Genomic DNA, 22445 nt, shown 5'->3' on the forward strand with positions numbered 1-22445 from the left:
AAAACTCCAAGTGATAAGTAATTGTAAGACTGTAAGATCAGAACTTCTAAGTTCCTGATTTCAAATCCTTGCTAGGTCAGAGTGCCTGCACTAACTTGATTCTCTTTCTAGGAATACCTGAATAGCATATTGCAGCATGCTAAAGATTTTAAAGAGTACCACCGGTCAGTCGCTGGGAAAATTCAGAAACTTTCTAAAGCTGTGGCAACTTGGCATGCCAACACTGAACGTGAACAGAAAAAAGAAACTGAGAGAATTGAGAAAGAAAGAATGAGGAGACTAATGGTAAGAAGTAGAGGAAGGAAGATGGTTATTTTAGTTAAAGTTATGTATTGTATCCTTTTTAAAATGCTCGTATATTATCTTAGCCACTCCCATGTGTTTTCTTTGTGAAGTACTCAGTGATGACAAAAGTATAAATCCAAAACTACTACATTTTATGTATGTTTCTGTTAATGGTAGTATATGATACTATTGAATTTAACCTACAGCTCCTTATTTTTAAAGGTTTTTGTATAGGAATATGTTGGTTTTTTTCACTAGCATGAAAACTTAGCACAGCCACTTCTGAATAACAGCAACTTAATCTTACTTACTTCATATATTAACACTTTTGTATAATTGCAAGGCTGTTGGTCCATTTTACAAATAATGGACTTCGGTTTATTTCTAGGTTTATTGTTCGGAAGATTCCAGATAATTAACTTGTTCATGGCATTACTCCACAATTTTTACATACAGTTGATTCCTCATATGAAAGTATCTAACCAATAGTAGTAATACATGTGTTTTGAGAATGAATTGCAGTTAGTTCTACACATTTAATGCTTCAGATAATGGCCCAATTCTATTTCATGGTTTTTCCTTCCCTATACCCTCACAATATCAGTTGTATCATTCTAAGAGCAGAGTAAAATGGGTTCATGTATAATCATGTCTCTTCAGAATGCTGTGGACCTAGTTGAAGGGTCCATCTGAAGTGCAGCCCAGCCCTTGAACCTATTGGTAGATAACCTGTGGTGTCATGGCCTCTACAAACTTGACTGAAGTGCCTTTCATCCTTTTTTCTGTGTCACTGATAGTTGTGTTAAACACAACATTATGCAGGGACCCCTGTGGTATGGCTCTTCATACAGTCTTCAGATAAAGTATGACCTCTGACACCTTACAGTGGGATTTTAGGTGTATTGGAAGATGACAAGGTGAGCAGGGCCCAGCAATTGCACTTGCAGACCAGAAAGCCATGGACTGCATCAAAAGTTGAAGCCAGTGATATGACAAAGTGCCTTGCCCTTGAGTCACAACAACGCTGCTACAAGCTGGGGCAGAGCGTCTGGAAAGCTGCAAAGCAGAAAAGGATGTGAGAGTGTTGGTTGACAGCAGCTGAACATGAGCCAGCAGTGTCCAGGCGGCCAAGAAAGCCAGTGGCATCCTGGCCTGTACCAGCAATAGTGTGGCCAGCAGGAGCAGGGCAGGGATTGTCACCCTGCACTCAGTACTGGTGAGGCCACCCCTCAAAACCTCTGCTGAGTTTTACAACCTCACTCGGAGAAGGATATTTTGAGGCGCTGAAGCATGTCTGCGGAAGGGCAGTGGAGCTTAGGAAGGGTCTAGAGCATAAGCCCTGTGAGGAGCAGCTGAGGGACCTGCAGTTGTTTAGCCTGGAGAAAAGGAGGCTTAGGGGGGCCCTTGTTGCTCTGTACAGCCATCTGAAAGGGGATTGTATCAGGGTGGGGATTGGTTTATATTCCCAGGTAACAAGCAGTAGGACAAGCAGAAACAGTCCCAAGTTGTGCAGGAGGTTTAGATTGGATTTTGCATCAAAGGAAATACTTCTCTGAAAGGGTTGTCAAGCATTGGAACAGGCTGCCTGGGGAAGTTCAGAAAGCATGTGGATTTGGTGCTTCATGACATGGTTTACTGGGGGACCTGAGAGTGTCAAGTTAATGGTTGGACTTGATATCTTTGGCATCTTCCAATCTTAGTAACGATTCTGTGGTTCTATGAAAGTATGGTTAGAGTAGGTATTAGGAAGAAATACTTCACTATGAGAGTGGTGAGACACTAGAACGGATTGCTCTGAAAAGTTGTGATGCCCCATGCCTAGAAGTGTTAAAGGTCAGGTTGGATGTGGTTTTGAGTTGTGTGGTCTAGTGGAAGGTTTCCCTACCCACGGCAAGGGAATTTTACCTAGATGGTCTTTAAAGTCTGTGCCAATGCTGTGACATACTGATAAAAATAAATGATTCTCTGGGTCTGATCATCCAACAAGCTCTTTACCCATGTAGCTTCCCTCTGTGCAGATCATAATGACCTAAGATGATGCTTTATTATTGGCATAGGAGTTGGATGGTGTGCATTCAATATAATTTCTGTCCTGATTGACATCTTTTTTGTGTCACTAGGCCGAAGATGAAGAAGGCTACCGTAAGCTGATTGATCAAAAGAAAGACAGACGTCTGGCCTACCTGTTGCAGCAGACAGATGAGTATGTGGCTAACTTGACTAACCTGGTATGGGAACATAAACAGGCACAAGCAGCCAAAGAGAAGAAGAAGCGAAGGAGAAGAAAGAAGGCAAGTAGTTACAGCTGATATTTTTAAGCCATTTCTTCTTCAAATCCAATTTAAATGTTGATAAATGTGGTGATGCCGAATTGTCATACATGTATCAGAGTGTCTAAAATAATCTGTACCACCAAATTCTTAATGCTGAGGGAACTCATCTCTCTCCCTCTATTGAAATATATATGCGTGCTCAGAAGAAGATGATAAGAGGCAGGATTATAAAATTCTTAGCTGCTAATCTCTTTATAACACTAATCTGCTCATAAACTTTGTGCAGGTAAAATTGAGACAGATATGTAAATTAGGATAATGTACCCAAAAGGAGTGCAGTGTATCAAAAATACATTCTGGGAAGAAGATGGCAAGAGTCTGCTTTGTGTAGCTGTTTCATCCAGTGCACCTATTTTAGACCTCCACATTATTATACTTGATGAAGGCTGTTTTGTTAGGACCATTGAAAATGGCTAAGAAACTTGTCTAGGTTTATTATGGTAAATGGGTATTTTGCCAGTAATATTGTTAATTGTACATTTTTAACCTTTAATTTAAAATTTCCAAGACTTTACTTTTCTTCATATGAAATACTTATACCCTGCAAGAGAAAGTTGTTGAAATTGAACAGTGCAATTGTCAGAAAAATACCTCCATGTGTGAAATAGTGATTAAGAAATTACTTGTCATTTTTTACCTCAGAGTACCTTTCATCTCTTGCAGAATATGTAAGAGGATTTTTATAATCCATTTTCATGCCTGGTTTGCTACTAATTACTGCTGCAAATAAAAGCATATGTTTACAGGGTTTACTAACAGTACTGGAAATATGTTAAAAACAATCAGCATAGAAAAAGCACTGATCTTGGACATTAATGACATAAAAAATAGTACATGTTTTTCCCTGCTAAAATAACTCTGTTCCTGAGAGTATGTTCTTAATATAGAAACAAAAATGTGGTGACAGAATGAAGATGTAATGTAGATGGAGCTCTTGGCCTGTATTACCAGTGAGAACATGCCAGATATAATGTGTATAATGCACAGGAGAGATAATCATTATTGAGACAGCAAGTGGAGTGACTGCATTGCTGTAATGACATAAATATATATTCCTTTAATTGTCCACATATGTGTTATGTTTCTCTTTGTATGTCAGTTTAGCCTAAGTCTGTGTGAGAAACAGCATTATTTTCTGTCTATGTCAGTAAAGACATAATTTTCTGTTCCTGAAGTTGAAAGGAGATATGTCCTGTAAATTCAGTGTTTCTATATATCCCACCCTAAAACCTAAGGGAAAATTAGTAAAAGAAAGAAAAAAATAAATGTTTGCTCTGTCTTGATCACCTTCATCTTTTTGTTTGTAATTAAGTTCTTTCCATCAATCTTTCCCTCATCTGTGAAGGAAATAGGAGTTCATACAAAAATTACCCTTTATTTTAATCTACAGTTCTATGAATTTGTTATTCCATGACTGTGGAACACATTGCAGTTAGTGGGCACTGTGTCTTTTTTCCAAGTCATACACTTTCAGTTCTTAGGCTTTTATGTTTTGTAATCCATAATAAAGTTTAATCTACTAATACCTGTAGTTAATGTTTTGCACTTACGGAAAAATGAGAAAAGACAGTTCTTAGGATTTTCTCCTAGAAATGGTAGTGAGGAAGAACTCATTATAGAATATCCAAGTGAACCTTATAGTCTTAGTAGAATAAAATTTGAGATTAGTCCATTCTTTCTCTGGGATACAGTTTTTGTAATCTTCATGATGGATTTTCCCTGTTTGTTTCTTTCATATTCCTCTGTTTGTGTTTCCACTCTCTAGCTTCCTACTGTAGTCATGCATAAGAAAAAATATTCCATATGAGATTTTCATCTTCTAGGCTAGTTCAAGTTGCTGTGCAGCTTTTCACTTTATTGTTAATAGTTTTTCCTGTCATTATGCAGAGAATTTAAAAAAATGTGCCTTCTTACTTTTTAATACTGAAATTTTCCCAGTGCAAGGGTTAAGTTGTCAATATTGGAGATCTGTTTGCATGGTCCAAAATATAAGTGCAAGATGTCTGTCATTATTTACATTTATTTTCTTTGTGATATGTTCTTCTGATTTCCAAAATTTTTAACAATAGGTTATAAATGTTCTCACAGCAGGTTATGATTTTTGCACAGTGAACAGCACTGATGCTTACTGCTTGTCTGTAATTTGAGTTGTAACGTTCTTTTCCATTGCCCGTAGCTAAGCTATAACAATCTTTATGTATTAGACAGCATTCTCTAGTGTAAAAGAATGGATCCCAGCCCTAGTTCATCCAGGGAAAAGGTATCCTCAGTCAATGTGGAGTGTTCAGCCCAAGAGTAGATACGTGTTTTCATAACTTACCCTGCTCTTGTGTTTATTTCAAATCTTCACTTCTGGTACAGTTCTTTCCTTTGCAGTAATCATACCTGCTGCCCAGAAGTGCTGGCACAGGCAGCCTGAAATCTTGTATTATTTTCGTTCCTACTGAGCATCAGCTGTTACACTTTCATTTCAAATATGTGCTTTAGATAATAGAATTTAGTGATAAAGAAAAGGGCTGAAATGATCTGAAGAAGACATTAAGGATTATATAAATATTGAGAAGTACAGCTGTTCCTCAAGTATACTTCTTAAACAAAAGAAGAATGACTTGATAGTATATATTGACCACATGCTTTAATAATACTTGGAAGTTTTTTATCTCTAAAACACAATTTAAGAAATCCCTTTTTGTTGTTAGTCCATTCTCTTAATATTAGTTTCCAAAATATTTTGCTGTAGTACTACAAACTCATCAGCATGACATAAGGAGAAGCTGTAAAATGTCCTTTCTTGTTTAGGAAAGTTTGAATGCAGAAGCTAACTACATGTCTTTCTTTATTTCCTCATACTGTGCTGACATTTTTAAGTAAGGTAAATGAGGATAAGCCTTGAAGAAGATACTGGTCATTTCTCAGGTTGGTGACTGGAGAGGAAAAAATCTAGCTTTCTCCAGTGAAGAACTCCAGGGTTCCTTTTGTTTCTAATTTGAGTAAGGTCTAAACATGAAGGGAATATAGTACAAAAAACTTTAAAAATACTCCTTCTAGGTAGTTGTCAGACCAAAAAACCCAGAATATAGACCAAGATGAAAGTACCTTGCATGAATGTACAATCTGTGATGCCTGCTGACACCTTTAAAATGTATATTAAAGTAGTTCAGAGGAAATAATGTGAAAAAAAATTACTAATTTATTTGCATTAGAATAGCCTATAAGCTACTGAGTTTAGGTCTGAGCTGGAAATTGTGTGGGCCAGCCACTTCTTAGATGCAAATTTATATAATGGACTGAGTAGGTACCCTCCTTATATTAGTAGATATTTTTTGTATGTTTATTGCTCTGGGCCTGTCTCTGTCTATATCTATCCACACCTTCAATAACTTGAATCCCATGCTGTTCAGAAATAAGTGAAACATATTCATCATCCAAAATGTTTATATCAGATAAAATATACTTTCTGTGCTTTTAATGTGACCATAGTATATATCACTTCTTCATTTCTTGTAGAAAGCTGAAGAAAATGCAGAAGGAATGGCATCTGGTCTTGGTCCCGATGGAGAGGTATGAATTTTACAAGGTCTTGGGTTGGGTTTTCTTCTTCTTGTTAGTTTTTGGTTTTAAAAAATAAAACTTTCCATTGATTATTCTGGATTGTGTGTCATGGCTATAACTTCGAAAAGAGTTACGATGACAACTGTTCTAGGACTTGTTGTGTATAAACAGAAATAATAATTATGTAGGTTAACGTTCATGCTAGCCTTTCAGTAATCCTAAAATCAAAGACTAAAACGAAAACTATATTGAATCTATCACTGTATGTGAAGAAGTCTGCCTCTCCATTTTATAATGTGCTTACAAGAAATATTTTTCTTGCAGTCTATATACAGACAACTTTCTAGTCTGTGCTCGTAAACACGATGTAGTCCATCTTCTCATATTTATAAAAAAATACATTGTTGACATTGCATGTAATTACCTTTCAGTCACAGACTGAGTACAGTGTTATGATGGATTAAGACATCTGAAAATTCTTTCCTCCTCAGAAGCAAATGGAAATTAGTAAATTTTCTGTGTCATTCTTCAGATAATATTGTTCATTCAGTAGCAGAGCATATGCTGCCTCATTCAGAGCTCTTCTGTTAGTGCAGTTTTTCTATTCCACTTCATTTTTATTTAAACACTTTAGAATTGTATTTGTTTTACTTGTGCTCTCTTTTTATACTTGAAAGTGATAGTTATGCTAGTATAGTTAGAGTTATAAGTAAATACTCCAATATATTTGTATTTGCACAAGGAAAATGCACATAACATTCCTGTAACTTCAATATTAATTGAAATTGGCTGTGTTTTGTACTCAGTCAGTGTTTAGAACTGTTCAGAATTAGTTTTTCTTACTCATATGTATCTATTTGGAAAATATTCTTGGGTAGAAACAGTATTAGAAGGCAAAAAATTTTTGAAGTAAAAAAAAATCTGTGATTAAACAGAGCAAAGAAATAACCTAAAGAGTGATTATACTATTCTAGTTTTACTACAACACAAATAAGAGATTTAGTTCTTACAAGTGCTTCATCAGCTTAGTTGAAAAAGTTAGGACAGTGAGTTTTTAAAACAGGCCTTTACTTAGAAAGTTAACTGAATTGCTGGTTCTTGTTTCTCAAAAAAAAAAAAGGGCTGTAAGGTCACAGTATGTTTTTTGTTACAGATGTCTCTTGGTATAAACAGGATTAAAGGGTTATAAGAATGCATACCTTGTGTCTTGATTTGCAAAAACCAATAGCACGTTCTTTTCCATGTTGTTCTTGTTAATTTACTTGGGATACTGGGAAATACTTGTGGATGTCACATAGAATATGTTACACACAGAAATACTGTGACTCGGTGTTTGCTTAGTGGAAAAGTGTGGCATCTAGGAACAAAACTTCACTGGTTGTTCAGTACTGGAATTTTGATGGTGCTATTAGTTATTTTTATTATATAAGTGAAATATGGAGTTCAGTTGTTTTATAGTTTAAAATGTCACTTTAATTTTTAGCCCATAGATGAGAGCAGTCAGATGAGTGACCTTCCAGTCAAAGTTACTCACACTGAAACAGGCAAGGTTCTTCTTGGACCAGAAGCACCCAAAGCAAGTCAGCTGGATGCTTGGCTGGAAATGAACCCTGGGTAAGTAGTTAGTATATGAAATAGACTGTTTTTTCTGTTTGCATTGATGTTTTTCATGTTACACTTTCTTGTTTACCAATTCTATTCTTGTTTTAATACATTGTATGAAAGTTGAGTAGGAGATACATTGAACCTATTAGCTCCCCCCTTTTACCTGTAATTCACAATCTTTCTGTCATTTTTGTACAGCTATGAAGTTGCTCCCAGATCAGACAGTGAAGATGAAAGTGGCTCTGAATATGAGGAGGAGGTATGTTTCTTTAAAAAGAAATGCTTTGACAGTACAGTATAAAAACAAGTACTTATTTCATATTTCATTTTCCCCTTCTTCCTAATGAAGAGAGGGGATGTGATAGCAGATGTGCAGGTGCTTTAAGACTCTTATGAACAGGAAAATGGATTGATTCTGTAATTCTTGATTTCTAGTTCTTTATATACTTTGTAAAGGCCTAACTGGTAATTGTGGTTAGGAAGAGTAAATATTTTACTCTGATTATGAATGTTAATGAACCAGAGAATTAAGCAGGTTCCTGTTTTAAAATACATCTCAGAAAATGCTGCCACTGTGGCTTTGTGCTGAATGAAATTAACATCTTCAAGGTTTATGCATTGAAGGTTTTATAGGCATTAAAATATCATTACTACTTATATGTTATGTTTATTAAAATGTTAGGGATTATGCCAGGGATTTATATTCATACTTTTCAGTATTTGGATGGTGTTTTAAATACTGTAATTACAAAAATTCTAGAAAGAGTCTTATAATTAACCCACACAAAGATCCCAGCTTTGCAGGGTCATTGTATTACAATGAATAAGGAATAGTGATAATTGCATAGCATTTTCAGATCAGTACTTTCTAAAGAACAGAAGTGAGGAATAGGGAAGGACCATGTTCAATCAACAGCCTGGGAGCAGAGCTAGGTACAGTACTCAGATCTCCTAAGTTTAGCAGTCTTTACAGTACTAGACCAAACAACCACTGAAACTGACTGGACTGTATGTTATGGTGTGTCTTCATAGGAGTAATTTCTGGTAATGTATTTCTACATGTGTCTTAGTATTAAGGGTGGAGAGAAGGGCCTGATACCTGACACCTATCAGATTTTAGAATCTCACTGAGATTTTAAGTTGTTTGCTATCTACTGCAACTGTGGCCAAAAGACAAGTTATTTCACAAAGAGTAAAAATAACTGGTTAAAAAATTAAGAAACTAGAGGCCTAAATCTACTAACCAAGTAGTACTTAGCAGTATTTTAAGCCTTATTAATTTATCTAGAATACAACATAAAAATACACATGGTATTGGAATACTCTCCATGAATATCATAGTCAGAGAAAGGCTTTGGAAAGGAAGATGATTACAGGAGAAAATAATTTTTATTTCAAAATATTATGACTTCCTGCTGGATAATGTATGTCAAAATAATTTTGTTATGCTGCAGTGCAATTTTATTACAGAATAGGTGTGAATTGAACCTTATGATTCAGATGTCTGTCATGAAACACTGACCAACGAAAGCTACCAGTATGTGAATGCCATTTGAAACTATGACCGAGGAACACATTACACTTCCCAGCACTTCTGTTCTTTTTCTCTGTTCTGTAGGATGAGGAAGAAGAATCAAGCAAATTAGAAACAGATGAGAAGATACTCCTGGATCCTAACAGTGAGGAAGTTTCCGAGAAGGATGCAAAGCAAATCATTGAGTGAGTTTTCCTTAAGTATTGTTTTTTAGGAACTGTGATTTCTAACAGTGGTGTTTCACAAGAGTAGCTTTCTCTAGATTACAGTAATTGGATTTACTTCTCTGGTATAAATATCTGCAGGAGAAGGAAAATGATCATTTAATTGTATACTCTTTATAATCCTGCTCTCTTTGGTATATTCACCTCACTCAAAACTGAGGACTTGAACTGTTTCTTTAGACATGTAAGCCATGGTCAAAAAATACTTGTTTGTAGGAATTCACTCGAGTTCTTTTTCTGCTTTGCAGGACAGCCAAACAAGATGTGGATGATGAATATAGCATGCAATATAGCGCCAGAGGGTCTCAGTCCTACTATACTGTTGCTCATGCTATCACTGAAAGGGTGGAAAAACAGTCTTCCCTTCTTATTAATGGCACATTAAAACATTATCAGGTGAGAAATCATTAAAACAATAAAATACCTAAAACTTGTAATTATGCCAAACATTTCATTGTGATATTTCAAATGACAAACTAAAAATTTACAAACTGAAAAAATGCAAAGGCTCTAGTAGGTTAGAATTTGGAAGTATGGGTAAAGCAAGGATAGCTGTCACAGATAATGTTACATACATCCTCCTTGAATAATACAAACCTTTTAACAGCTACCTCTACCTTTTCTTCATTGCAGGTAAATAATATTTTGATTTCAATATCCTTCTCATTGACTTGTAATTTAATTTCTTACTGTTTTAGTTGTGGGGGACTAACAGTATTTTCCTCCTTCCAATAGTTAAAAGTTTAGAGTTTTATTTTTTAATTAAGGTCCTAATATTCTGGGGCAATGATAGATACAATTTGAAAATAAGAAAAATATTTTGCTATGGAGGTTGGTGTCACATGTTCTTCACAGACTTTCACTGAATTTAGTAACCAAGACCTTTGGTATTTTGATATAAGCTAGATTCATGTGTGATTGAAAATGTCCCTGATGCATATTTTCTACACTTCTGCTATCACACAACTTTATAGTGAACTCCAACAACCTGCATCTTATCTCTACCCAGAAGATTGTTTGTGTGTGTATGTATATATTTCCACATTAAGAATAATTATGTAAACAAAAGAGCTTTCCTCAATTCTGAAGCAACTTTGTAGATGGGACACTACAGATGCCAGTCAGCTCTCGGTAACTTAATAATAAATGTGAATCAGTCCACATGTATGTAAGGCCAGTAAATTTGCTACATTATTTTGGCTACTGTCTTGCAGGAAGAACAGACAGTTACCTCCAGAGTGTTCTGTAGAGTTTTCCCTCTGAACTTTCTCAGGCCACCTAACTTCCTGCTCTCTCCATGCAGGAGACCTGCATGTAGACAGACCAAAACTCTGGATATGAGAAGGAGAAATTTCACACATCCATCAGTAGTGTGATACACACATGTGGAAATCTGTCTGACAAGGAAATTGTACTTTCTAGCAGAATTCCTTGGAGTGTGAAATTCTGTTATGTAGATATTGCCAAGCTATGGAACTCGGGCTTCCTTCTAGCTCTGGAATTTTATACACAAGGCATATTTGGACAAAGATGGCCTGCTCTGATCTGGAGTTTTGAATGACAAATACTAACTGGACATGTGCTACAAGAGCTTTAGCATACCAGTGATAGAGTTGGCATGTGTGAGGCTTTGTGTTTTGTGAGGTTTTGATGAGATTGGTTTTGAAAGATTTTAACTGACATTTAACAGGCAAATGTAATGGAATACATTTATATACAAATGTAATGGAAAGATTTAGCATTTGAGAGTGTTGAAATTGAGGAACAAATAGCTGTTGTGGTGTTTATCAGCCTTACTATAAGTGCTTCTGTTGCTTTGTGTGCAGTAGTAAAACCTTTCTACAGGAAATATGACTTCATCTTACAGAGTTTTTTAAACAGGAGTGGTATTTCCATGTAAAGACAGGGGTCTCCATGCATATAATATTACTAAAGGAATCCAACTTGTAAGAAGACAGGACATCAGAACTTTATTTCCATACTGCTGATTTATTATTAATTATTTTTGTGGGTTTTAAATAACTGAAACTCTTACTCTTCATTTCAGCTCCAGGGACTGGAATGGATGGTTTCTCTCTATAATAACAATCTGAATGGAATTTTAGCAGATGAAATGGGACTAGGAAAGACAATACAAACTATTGCTCTCATCACTTACCTGATGGAGCACAAAAGACTCAATGGCCCCTATCTCATCATTGTTCCCTTGTCGTAAGTAATGGGTCTCATTCTGGCATTACTGTCCTAAGCATTGCAGATTGTTTTAATTGAAATGCAACACGCTGGCAAAAACAGAAAGCTAGTAAAACACTTGATTCTATTAATTTTGGCAAACGGTATTGATTTACTGTAATTCACTCTTAAGCCAAAAGAGGGGGATGTTTTTTCTTTCTGATTACATGTATGTAGTTCACCTTTCAGCTTTTAGTTCTGATAATAAAAATCTCTGATACCATGAAAGCATACTTTAATGATGTTAATGTTTTAAGTACTGTGTAGATAGTCCTGGATATATGTAGCCTTGATTGATATACACACTTTTGTCAGGTGTGCAGATTATGATTGTTTATTGTGCTGCCCCCCTTTTGATTTTCCTTAGCTTTCCAAAATGCTGCTTATTTTATAAATTCCTTTTAATGCATTTTCCTTTCTCCAAAGGTGAGGTGTGGATTTTAGTGATTTGAATAAAAAATGTTAGTCATTGTAGAAATCTTACAGGATGTTGAGGAATTGTTATCTTATTTTTATGTGTAATTGACTTGATTGATATTGAGAGGTTCCCTGGCAATTTTATTAGGTAATTTGTCCACCAACTGAACATGCAAATTTGTTCTAGAATTAGGATAAATTTGATTTGTGGCCATCTCTTGATTTCTTTTGAGGTGTCCTGTCTTCTGGTTGTGTTGCAGTAGTAACTGATTAACTAATGTAAATGCCACAGGAGTGCCCAATTTTATAAATACAAATTATAAGCTAAGATTGAAAAGAAACATCTGGGAGAAGATCTATAAAACAAAACTAGTGGGAGTGTTACACTATTGTCAATTTTCATGTGGGCACAGTAAAAAATAAGATTTCTGTTAATGACTCCACTGTTGTTTTTTTTTTCAAAAAGTGAGTGGAGCTGAAAGTTCTTTCTTTTATAGGTTTAAAAAGCTGCCTTTCTCTGCCTTTTCTGCCTTTTCTACATTGTTGCCATCATTGGTCCACTAAGAAGGGAAAAAAAAATGCAAGCAGCTGAAAAATCTCAGGGTTTTATTTTTGCTGTTGTCTCATAATAGCAATTTACTTCACCATAGCAACTTTTTTGTTTGGATCAAACAGCAGAAACAGTGCTAGAATGGGTCCTCATAGTTGTGGTTGGTGGCACATGAGTAGTTCTGCACAGATAAAGTATATTATCAATTTCATTGGGCTGTATTTGAAAAGCTGTAGTATCCATTTTTGGATGATAAAACTAGTATAGAGGAATTTGCAAATCTATTTTTTGTTCAGAAACACTGTTCTTATTGTTACTCTGTTCCAAACTATAAAGGTGTGTATAAAACACTACTTTTACTTTTTCAAAAAGGGCCCTGAATATAAGCTGAATGAGTGTTTCACATATTTTTTTCTGGTTACTTCCTTCTAAGATGCTTGTGTTTTATTGCAGTATATGAAGTGCACTTTTAAAATTGTTGTTATTTATGTGGGTTGATTACATAAAACCTATTGAAAAGCTGGCAGCCACTTGGAAACACTTAAAAAGTTTGATCTGCAGGTGATGAAACATCTTACTTTTTTCTGTAATCTCTATAGGACTTTATCCAATTGGACATATGAATTTGACAAATGGGCTCCTTCTGTGGTGAAGATATCTTACAAGGTTTGATTTGCTTTTTATATAACTGTAGAATTGAAGGAATGAGAACTAGAGACAGTTTCTCCTCTGTCACTGCAAGCTTTTAAATTATCTGCTCATAAGGTTTTGTCATGTACTAAGCAGTGTGAGTTAGCCATACTAAGACTGTAAGAAACTGTGAAAGACTGTAGAAGTAAACAACTGTAAATCATTGTACAAAATGCAGAACAAAATTGTTAATTATCACATTTGCAAGGTTTCTGCTGAGAGTTACAAATCATAACTACCTAGCATTTTATTCCTAGCTAAATACTTTCTTGTGTGGCTCCTGTAGTAGTGATATAGCCAAGCAATTTGTAGGGTGACCAGACGAATGGCTTTGTATTTCTGTGAGCCCCATCAGCAGCTTTAGAGTCTAGCAGAAGTTTAGGGAAGGCACTCAGAGAAGGTCTGGAATTATGTCAATTTATTATTTACAGTATGGTATGATTGCAGGTTCATCTGGTTGCTTATTATCTGCTAATTCATAAAAACAATTGTTTTTCTTGATCAAAGTAAAGAATTACAATTCATGTCTCTCTCTTTCAGGGTACACCTGCAATGCGCCGCTCACTTGTTCCTCAGCTTCGAAGTGGAAAATTTAATGTTCTTTTAACTACTTATGAGTACATAATAAAGGACAAACATATCCTTGCTAAGGTAATTTTAACTATTATCTCTCTACAGCAAGACGCAGACACCTTCACAAGACCCAGACACCTTCAAATGATGCACACCTCAAAACACAGTTTTGTTTTATGGGGAAATTCCCAGTTCTGTCCCTTCAATGAAAGTTATCCCTTTTGTATACATTTCTGTTTCTCAGTTTATGATTGAACCTCTCAGTCACAGCTGTCCTTCTGTAAACATTAGGATTTTCCCAAATGTGTCAAGGGGAATAATTTCTATGTGCAGTTCTGTCAGTACTGTATGCCTGCCTGTCTTTGGAAGAACTTGACTTTTCTCACCTCTGCATAATATTCAGCCTAATCTGCATCAGTGACTTTTTAACATTTTCTGTTGTTTCTCTCTTGAAGCTCACTCCTATTAGGGCCCTTCCAGCTATATGGTCACTTTTCCCCACATGACCAAATAGTTACCTATATCATGAATTTGGTATCCAGACTAAAGAGTCTACACGTTGCATTTCTTAGGGGCTGACTGTCTCTCTACAAGTCAGTGTCAAATAAAATGAATCTAAAAAACCTACTGTACTGTAAGGCTGTTTCATATGCACACAAAGCAGAAGTATTTTGCTATACAGAGAAACAATATTTGTCCTCCTGTAGTTTTGTTGTTCGTCTTCACTTCATTTTCATTTTTTACATACTGCATATCACTTGTTTGTCCTGTCTAATACAAAGGGCAGTGCATTTTCTTAGTATTGTTCTGAATACTTGAAGACAGCTTGAGACAACATAATTTTCTTTTTCCTTTATTTTTTCCCACTCTTTCTGAAAGATAGAAGGACAGCACTATGCAACTCATCCTGTCCTGGGAAATGGAATTAGGTAGCACCTGTAAAAGTACAAACAGAGACCTTCCTAGTCATATGGTCAGTGTGACTGTCCATGTTGTAGTACAGGTGATAAAAGAGAGCTTGAACAACAGCTTTCAACATCTGCTGTGATTGCATTTAAGATTTCATATTAAGAAATAGAAACTTACTTGAAAAAGCAGTAACTGAGATGTTTTTAATTACACTGCTTTCTTCTCAAGTCAGAACATAAGATTAGCTGAAACAAAATAAAGTTCAGGGTTGCTGTTGTTTATGAGCATACTCACCTTTATCTGAAAAGGCTTTTGTCTCCTGTCAAGGTTCTTGTTACAGACAGATTTATTTGAAGTTTATGTGGCTTCTTTCTTCCATTGTGAGCCATATTCTGGCCTTGAAGAGCTAGTCATTCTAATCTCTTGCCCAAAAATGGAAGGAATCTGCTGTTAGCTGTTTTACTTCCAGTCAGATTTCACCATCAGATGGAGTGTACCTAGTGTTTGTCTCTCTGTATGTTGCTAGCAAGGACACTGATAGTTGAATAATGCTTGATTTGGCTTTCCTAAGGGTTGAGAGTGATTGATGTCTCAGGCTTTAAGTATTTCTGTTTTATGCTTGTTGGGAGGACCTTGACAAATCTGGCCTGTTCTAATTTTGCCAACTTCTTTTCTTTCAGATTCGGTGGAAGTACATGATAGTAGATGAGGGCCATCGAATGAAGAACCATCACTGCAAACTGACTCAGGTCTTGAATACTCACTATGTGGCCCCTCGGCGAATCCTGCTGACTGGGACTCCTTTGCAGAACAAATTGCCTGAACTTTGGGCTCTTCTCAATTTCCTTCTTCCAACCATTTTCAAGAGTTGCAGCACCTTTGAACAGTGGTTCAACGCTCCATTTGCCATGACTGGAGAAAGGGTATTGTGGCAGTGTTTTTTTTAAAAGACCAGAAATAAATCCCTTCGATGAAAACAGAAAAGCACTTACTCAGAAGGATTACTGTTTGAACTTGTGCTGGTACTTAGGGATTTAACATAACTAAAAGACCCTTTTGTATAATACCAAAATTTTAATGTTTAAAGTGTATTTTTTTACTGAGGGTAAGTTTAGTTGTAAGATGCAAATAATTATTGCACATTCTTAACTTTCCACGTGAGAGAATACATTACCTAATATATTTGACTTGCTTTGTAGTGACTTTTATAAACTTCTTTAGGTGGACTTAAATGAGGAAGAAACTATTCTGATCATCCGTCGTCTCCATAAAGTGCTTCGGCCCTTCTTGCTGAGAAGACTGAAGAAGGAGGTTGAGTCTCAACTGCCAGAAAAGGTTTGCAATGAGGGACATTAAGTAATGTTCCTTTTTGAGATTAATATTGCAGAAGAGGACTTCTTTAGTGTTAGTTTGTTTATACCTCTTCAGAGAAAGCTGAGGAAGCCTGAGCACCTGAAGCATTCTCGGGATTCCTCACCAACTCTAGATGTGTTTGTTGCAACCAGTGTAAGATATGCAACTTCTATGCATTAAAGTCTGGTTTCAGTTTATGAGCCAGCCATACACTGAGGATAAAATTCTGTCTGTACCATCCTCCTTGCACTGAAGGAAGTTGAAGCTAGTTCACTGAAATCTCTGAAGAACTACTGCACTTTATAGAGCAGGCACAGTTTGGTCCTGTATTATCATTCCAGAAGTTGTGTGAATTGTCTTGTTGAAATTAAACAATTATTTTTACCTAGTAGCATTTTAATTCAGACTATAAAATTATTTTCTGATTTCAAAGTTAATTGTTTTTATTTATTTTATTTGGGTAACTCATCTTGTCCCATTGTGCCCTCCTCTGCAATTCTACATCCTTCTTCCCAAAATAACAACAGCAACTAAAGAAAAAAAAAATCAAATTTGCAGGTGTGATATAAGGAAAAGTTGGTTTTAGGTAAACTGGATTAAAAGCAAACAAAATGGATATATTTGTAAGGTGTGTTATGAGCTGACTGGTTGAATGAATGGACAACTCTGTACAGATGCTTAGAGACAATACAAAGAAAGGCATTTAAAATTATTTTTCATCTTTGTAATCATTTAAATACTACTACTGTTGCAAATTTCAGTTCCTCTAAATGTCAAATTCTCAATATCCTCAGAAAAAATTATTTGAGAATAAAAGATGTTTGCTTTTGAAAATAATACTGAAATCAAGCCACTGCATTTGATAAATCAAATAATAGGGATTGGAGAGGGAAAATTTTCAAGTTGCTTACACACTCATACTCAGAAGACCATGTTTCTTTTTGTTGCCATTATCTTGACAAAAGGAGTTTATCCATCCATGAGGGTTGAACCTGGGGACAAAAGCCTGCTAATCAGGTTCATTTGCTCTTTGAAATCTTGGTAAACATTAAAGAAAGTCACTTTCCTTTAAGGAGTTTATACTCCTGTCTTTCTGAGAAGACAACCTCATAGCTTTCTTCCTCTTTATTTATTAAGCATTAGGAATCTTCACATTTTTTTCACAGCTTGAAAGATTTCTAGCCACTAGCATGGTTTTGTTATGTTACAGTTTTTGTTTGACATAACTTACTAAAAACATAGTGACTATAATCTGGACGTTGGGCAATAGAAAAAAATATAAAATTGGTGTGTGAAATCTTTCTGTTACTATTTTTAAATCCAGTATGCAGTTAAGAACTAAATATAGTTCTGTTCAAAACTGAGCAAATCAGGCTGAATGTAGCACTCATACAATACTGTATTAAGTCCTAGTGTTTTGGTGGATATTGAGAAAATGGTGACAGTCTAAATAAACATTATGCCACTTAGACTCTGTGGGGGATTCTTAATTACTAGATATACAGTGATGATATTTTTATGATGCTTTGCTCAATATTTTTATAATACTTAACAGACACAATAAATTCAGTTGGTTATTAAACATATAATAGGTTTTTAGTTGAATGTTAATTTTAAAATCAATTAAAATATTTTTTTAGATTTTAAAAATTACAGAGTGAGAAGTAAAGTATATTTGGTAATCCTGCAGTTGCATCCTTAAGATCCAGCTGTCTCACTGTAACTGTGACTCACAAATACTCATTTCTGTGCTTGCAGTTAAGATTTCTGGTCATTGAAATTTTATGTGGTGCTATGGTACCAGTAAAAGATTAGTAGTTTTTTTGTTTTGTTTTGTTGTAGAATGACAAGAACCTGTAGTTAGATCTAACATTATTATGTCCATGTGTTCATAGTGTTGTTTTTTTTTGTTTGTTTGTTTGTTTGGTTTTTTTTTTAATACCAGGTGGAATATGTGATCAAGTGTGATATGTCAGCTCTTCAGAAGATCCTGTACCGTCACATGCAAGCCAAGGGGATCCTGCTTACGGATGGTTCTGAAAAAGACAAGAAGGTACAAAAGAAAGACTAAAATTTTAAGGAAATAATGTATTACAAGTGAACATGTTAACAACATGACTTCTATTTTATGAAATTAATATGTAGACTCTTACTGCAGGTATCTCCCATGGGAAATATTCAGGCATGCCTTTCAGTTACAAGGCTGTAGCTGTTCATAGGGAGAAGTGTAGCTGCAGTCAGTTGTATTCAGTGTAGTTGCACTGCTTTCCTGCAAACAGGCAATGTTTGAGAAAAATCTGCATTTCCCTTGGCTGAGCTTAATTCAATAATATATCTGAATAATTGTGATTGTGGGAGTGATGGCTACAGAAGGTCATTTATCTTGTCTTTCAGAGTTATTAGCTAAGTCTTGTTTCAGTTAGCTAGGACTGTATGCTTGCATTCATCCTTGCAAGGTCTGTTGGTGGCAAAACTCTTTAAGAGATTACTAAGATTCAAAGTCATATAGTCACATTTAGACTTTGTATTAATAAATGTTGGTTATGTTGTTGTGGGGTTTGATCCCATCATTACTGAGTAAAGAAATTGCCATTCATCAACTTTTCGCATGATAACAAATTTGAAGTACTATAGTAAATGTGAAATACTTTGAACAGACCCTGCAGAATATCTAGAAGGTAAGAGTTTCAGTTTGTACCCTCTAGTGTATATGTTGGTGATGCAGTGCACATACAGTCTTTCCATTATTCTTTTTCAGGTTACATTGGTATGGGTGATACTTCTATTCAGTATCTTAGTTTACCTTCCTAGTTTTCTTTACTGGTGCTTAATTGAACTCCAGAAAAAGGGCTCTTTTTCACTGGATATTGAAATGCATCTTCTTAGTTTGAACCCTTTTTAGACATTAAAATCATGTTCCTTAGTTGTATTTTTAATGCAGTTTTTCAATTTGATATCTTTATGTTCGTCCTAAAAATTTCATTTTGTATCACAGTCTTCTACTTCCTTTTCTGGTTTCTTTTCTTTTATCTGCTCAGACTCTTCCATGTATTTTGTCCTACCTGTATCTCTACGTAGTTTTGTGATTAACTAATTAAAATTGCCTTTGCTGTCTTCTGAGCACTTCCCTTGCCTTACTCGCTCCCCAAGGAGCTAATTTTTTTCCTTTCTTGCAACCCTCTCTTAACTGATTTTTTAATTTAAATGTTAAATCAACTCTATTATCACTGCTACCTGTTGTCAGCAAAGGGGGGGGGATGGGGGGGGGGGGCGTGCTTGTTAAGATTGCTTGACTTGAATGACCAGACAACCATTATTAGGAAAAAAATTAATGTCCTTCTGCAGCTCTGGCCTGAATCCAGCTGAGATTAGAGACAATTCACTCAGATAGAAAGCACTAGGAAATTTTTTATAACAAATGCAAACTGCTTTTTTGAACAAATTTGAGACAATCTTACAAAGAACAAAACCAAATTTTAAATATATGGAGCTCTCACTTCAAATGTATTATCTCTGGTCTAGATGAAAGGTATGATTTCCATGTACTTCCCAGAAAAGATTAGACTATTGCTAGTATATATTATATTTAAGTACTGTGTTTTTCCCCTAGTTTACACCTCAAAATTGGTAAATTGTTTTGGCTGAGATTTTTAAAAAACATCTGAATTAATCATACAGTAAGCTTGGAATATTGATGCTACTCTGATCACATTTTAATAAAATGGCAACAAAATGAAGTAGCATTTGAAAGCAACAAGTTTTTGGCAATGTTAATGTGATGGAATGTTCTCAAACTTACACTGACCAGCTTCAGTTAGTTTTTAACCATACAGTTTGGTCTGGCACACCTCAGTGTCTGATGAGTGTCCTGGTTCTACAAGATTAACTGGAGTATGTGTTTTGAGAATATACTTCCTTAAATAATAAGATGACTCATTAATTTGGTGAACTTTAACATTTTAGTACCTCTGGCCTGATGTTTTGCTCAGCCTGCAGTGGGAAACCCATATATTGAGTGAACAGATTGGAGAAGTTACTATGGAATTGAAAATAATCCATTTAGAATTACTTCTGTTAGAAGGTTCAGACATTATGGAGTTTGTATGGTTTCATAGTAAAGAGTATAAATAATCAAGATAGTAGATGCTTTGCTTCCCACCAAGACTACTGCAGGTAGAAATGTAGTGCACTTTGTTGATTACTTCCTGGTCTTCTGTTTTCATTACAGAGCATCCTTATGACGGATGAATTTATAGAGCAAGACAATAGTATTTTGATTTTTGTTGTTTTGCTTTGTCCTGGTTTGTTTTTTCTTACTGTAGAGTTTTGGTTGGTTTTTTTTTTATTTCCTTTTTAGTGATCCCATGGGCTTAGGATTAAAGTATGTTAAAAGAGTATATTCATAAGCTAAGAAATTAATAATTTGGTTTGCATTGTTTGTACCCACAGGGAAAAGGCGGAGCAAAAACTCTTATGAACACTATCATGCAATTGAGAAAGATATGCAATCACCCATACATGTTTCAACACATTGAGGTAAGACTGATAGGTCTGATTTTGAGAGTTGTTTTTATTCAATAAAATAGGATGGGATAATAGAAAACTGCTGCTAAAGCTTACGTGTGTAGGAGGGGACATCTCTATCTGCATAATTTATACTGGAAAGGACAGATCTCAAAAAACGTGTTATAATCAACAAGTGCCATTTTTTAATTGATATTCCAAAGTCTATTTTTGAAGTACTTAATTTTACGGACCAGTTATCTTCAAGATGTGAAGAGTTTTTTGTTATTTTAAGACAACCCAGAGCAACCTGATACTCACATATACCAAATTCATTATGTATAGACATGGTGCAAAATGTCATGTGTATAATCTCTGTAGTTAGCAGACTGCTAATCTTCTGCAGTGTCAGCTGTAGTTATTCTATTCTGTCCATCTTGTTTTTTCAGCAAAAATGTATTATCTATATGCCATCTCTCAGTAGGATCTAAGTATATCAATATAATATATGTGAAAAGATAGAAAGTGTTATAGCTACCTGGAATATTGCCAAATTTATGAAAATATAATTAAGTGCCTACTGTGATGTAGCAGTATTATTATTATTGTAATAGTTTTCTCTCTTCATGACCTTGAATGCTGAGTAATTAAATTGAGTAATTTGCAGATGGATCTTCTTCTGATTATTATAAATTAATCAGTATTCTACTGTATTTGTAATCTGGTAAAATGTATGCTGCAGCAGTCACCTCTGCAAATCATGAATTTCAAATAATAGTACAGGAAAACATTAAGGAGAGCACTGTAGCCACAAGGTGGTTTTGAAGAGTGTGAACATCACTGAACTCAAACTGCAATATTCATATATTTAATTTGATTTCTATAAGAGTGCATAGTTTCTGATTGCTGTGTAGTTTGTAATATGTTTATTGCTTATATCTTTGCAGGAGTCCTTCGCTGAACATCTGGGCTACTCAAATGGTGTCATTAATGGGTAACTGTTTTTACTGCTGTCCATAGTGTTGTATTGGAATTAATGATCAAATTGTTTTTCTGGAAGATACATATTGGGAAATTCAAGCATTTTATACAGAGGCAGAAGTACAGGGCACATATGTAAAGCAAAACCTAATAGTACTAGAAGTTCCTAACACTAGAAGTGTTGTAAGATCTTTTCATTACTGTCCATTTCTTTCAGGATGGCAGACAAAAAAGACGGGTCTTCCTTTCCCCTTATTTTGAAAAAATATACCATCTGAAATTCATTGGGATAACTCTTTAGTGATATCTGTTAGGATTTTCTTCTCTATATTGTTCCTTTTGCCTTCTACTTTCCCTTTTTCACTAGCTCTTTTCCAAATTAAAGTCACATTTCTTCCATTATCTGAAATGGAAAAAATTTGTTTTATTTTTCTTGACACTCCTGTGCAGCTGTCAAGTTAATGGATGCTTTCTTAAACAAAAAGTGTGTATCATCTACCTAACTTTCTTCTTGTTTAGATACTAATGTTTTTGGGTTTTTTTTTCTTTATCTAGTATACCAGACTCTTTTTGTCCTTAGCTATTATACCAGAATACTTGTCTCCTAAACAATTTAGTCTTTGGCTGATTACAGATGCACGCATATCAGAACACTACGTATCTTCTAGATTTTGTGTCACTGCTAATGTTTGTATTTTGAGAGT

At 35.2% G+C, this 22445-nt stretch overlaps 1 protein-coding gene across 4 annotated transcripts in view; it reads left to right on the top strand.

Moving 5' to 3' along the window:
• Positions 1-22445, top strand: part of SMARCA2 (SWI/SNF related BAF chromatin remodeling complex subunit ATPase 2) — a 115153-nt gene that overhangs the window by 40468 nt on the left and 52240 nt on the right. For all 4 annotated transcript variants that reach the window (XM_077790128.1, XM_077790127.1, XM_077790129.1 and 1 more), the window contains 15 exons: positions 112-285; positions 2406-2580; positions 6130-6179; positions 7654-7784; positions 7974-8034; positions 9394-9494; positions 9782-9929; positions 11581-11744; positions 13332-13398; positions 13963-14073; positions 15585-15827; positions 16126-16239; positions 18203-18310; positions 20707-20793; positions 21708-21754. In XM_077790128.1, coding sequence (XP_077646254.1) covers positions 112-285; positions 2406-2580; positions 6130-6179; positions 7654-7784; positions 7974-8034; positions 9394-9494; positions 9782-9929; positions 11581-11744; positions 13332-13398; positions 13963-14073; positions 15585-15827; positions 16126-16239; positions 18203-18310; positions 20707-20793; positions 21708-21754 — 1781 coding nt within the window. The remainder of the gene's footprint in view (positions 1-111; positions 286-2405; positions 2581-6129; positions 6180-7653; positions 7785-7973; positions 8035-9393; positions 9495-9781; positions 9930-11580; positions 11745-13331; positions 13399-13962; positions 14074-15584; positions 15828-16125; positions 16240-18202; positions 18311-20706; positions 20794-21707; positions 21755-22445) is intronic.

Source organism: Lonchura striata, chromosome Z (genome assembly GCF_046129695.1).
Source record: "Lonchura striata isolate bLonStr1 chromosome Z, bLonStr1.mat, whole genome shotgun sequence".
Taxonomy (NCBI): Eukaryota; Metazoa; Chordata; class Aves; order Passeriformes; family Estrildidae; genus Lonchura; species Lonchura striata.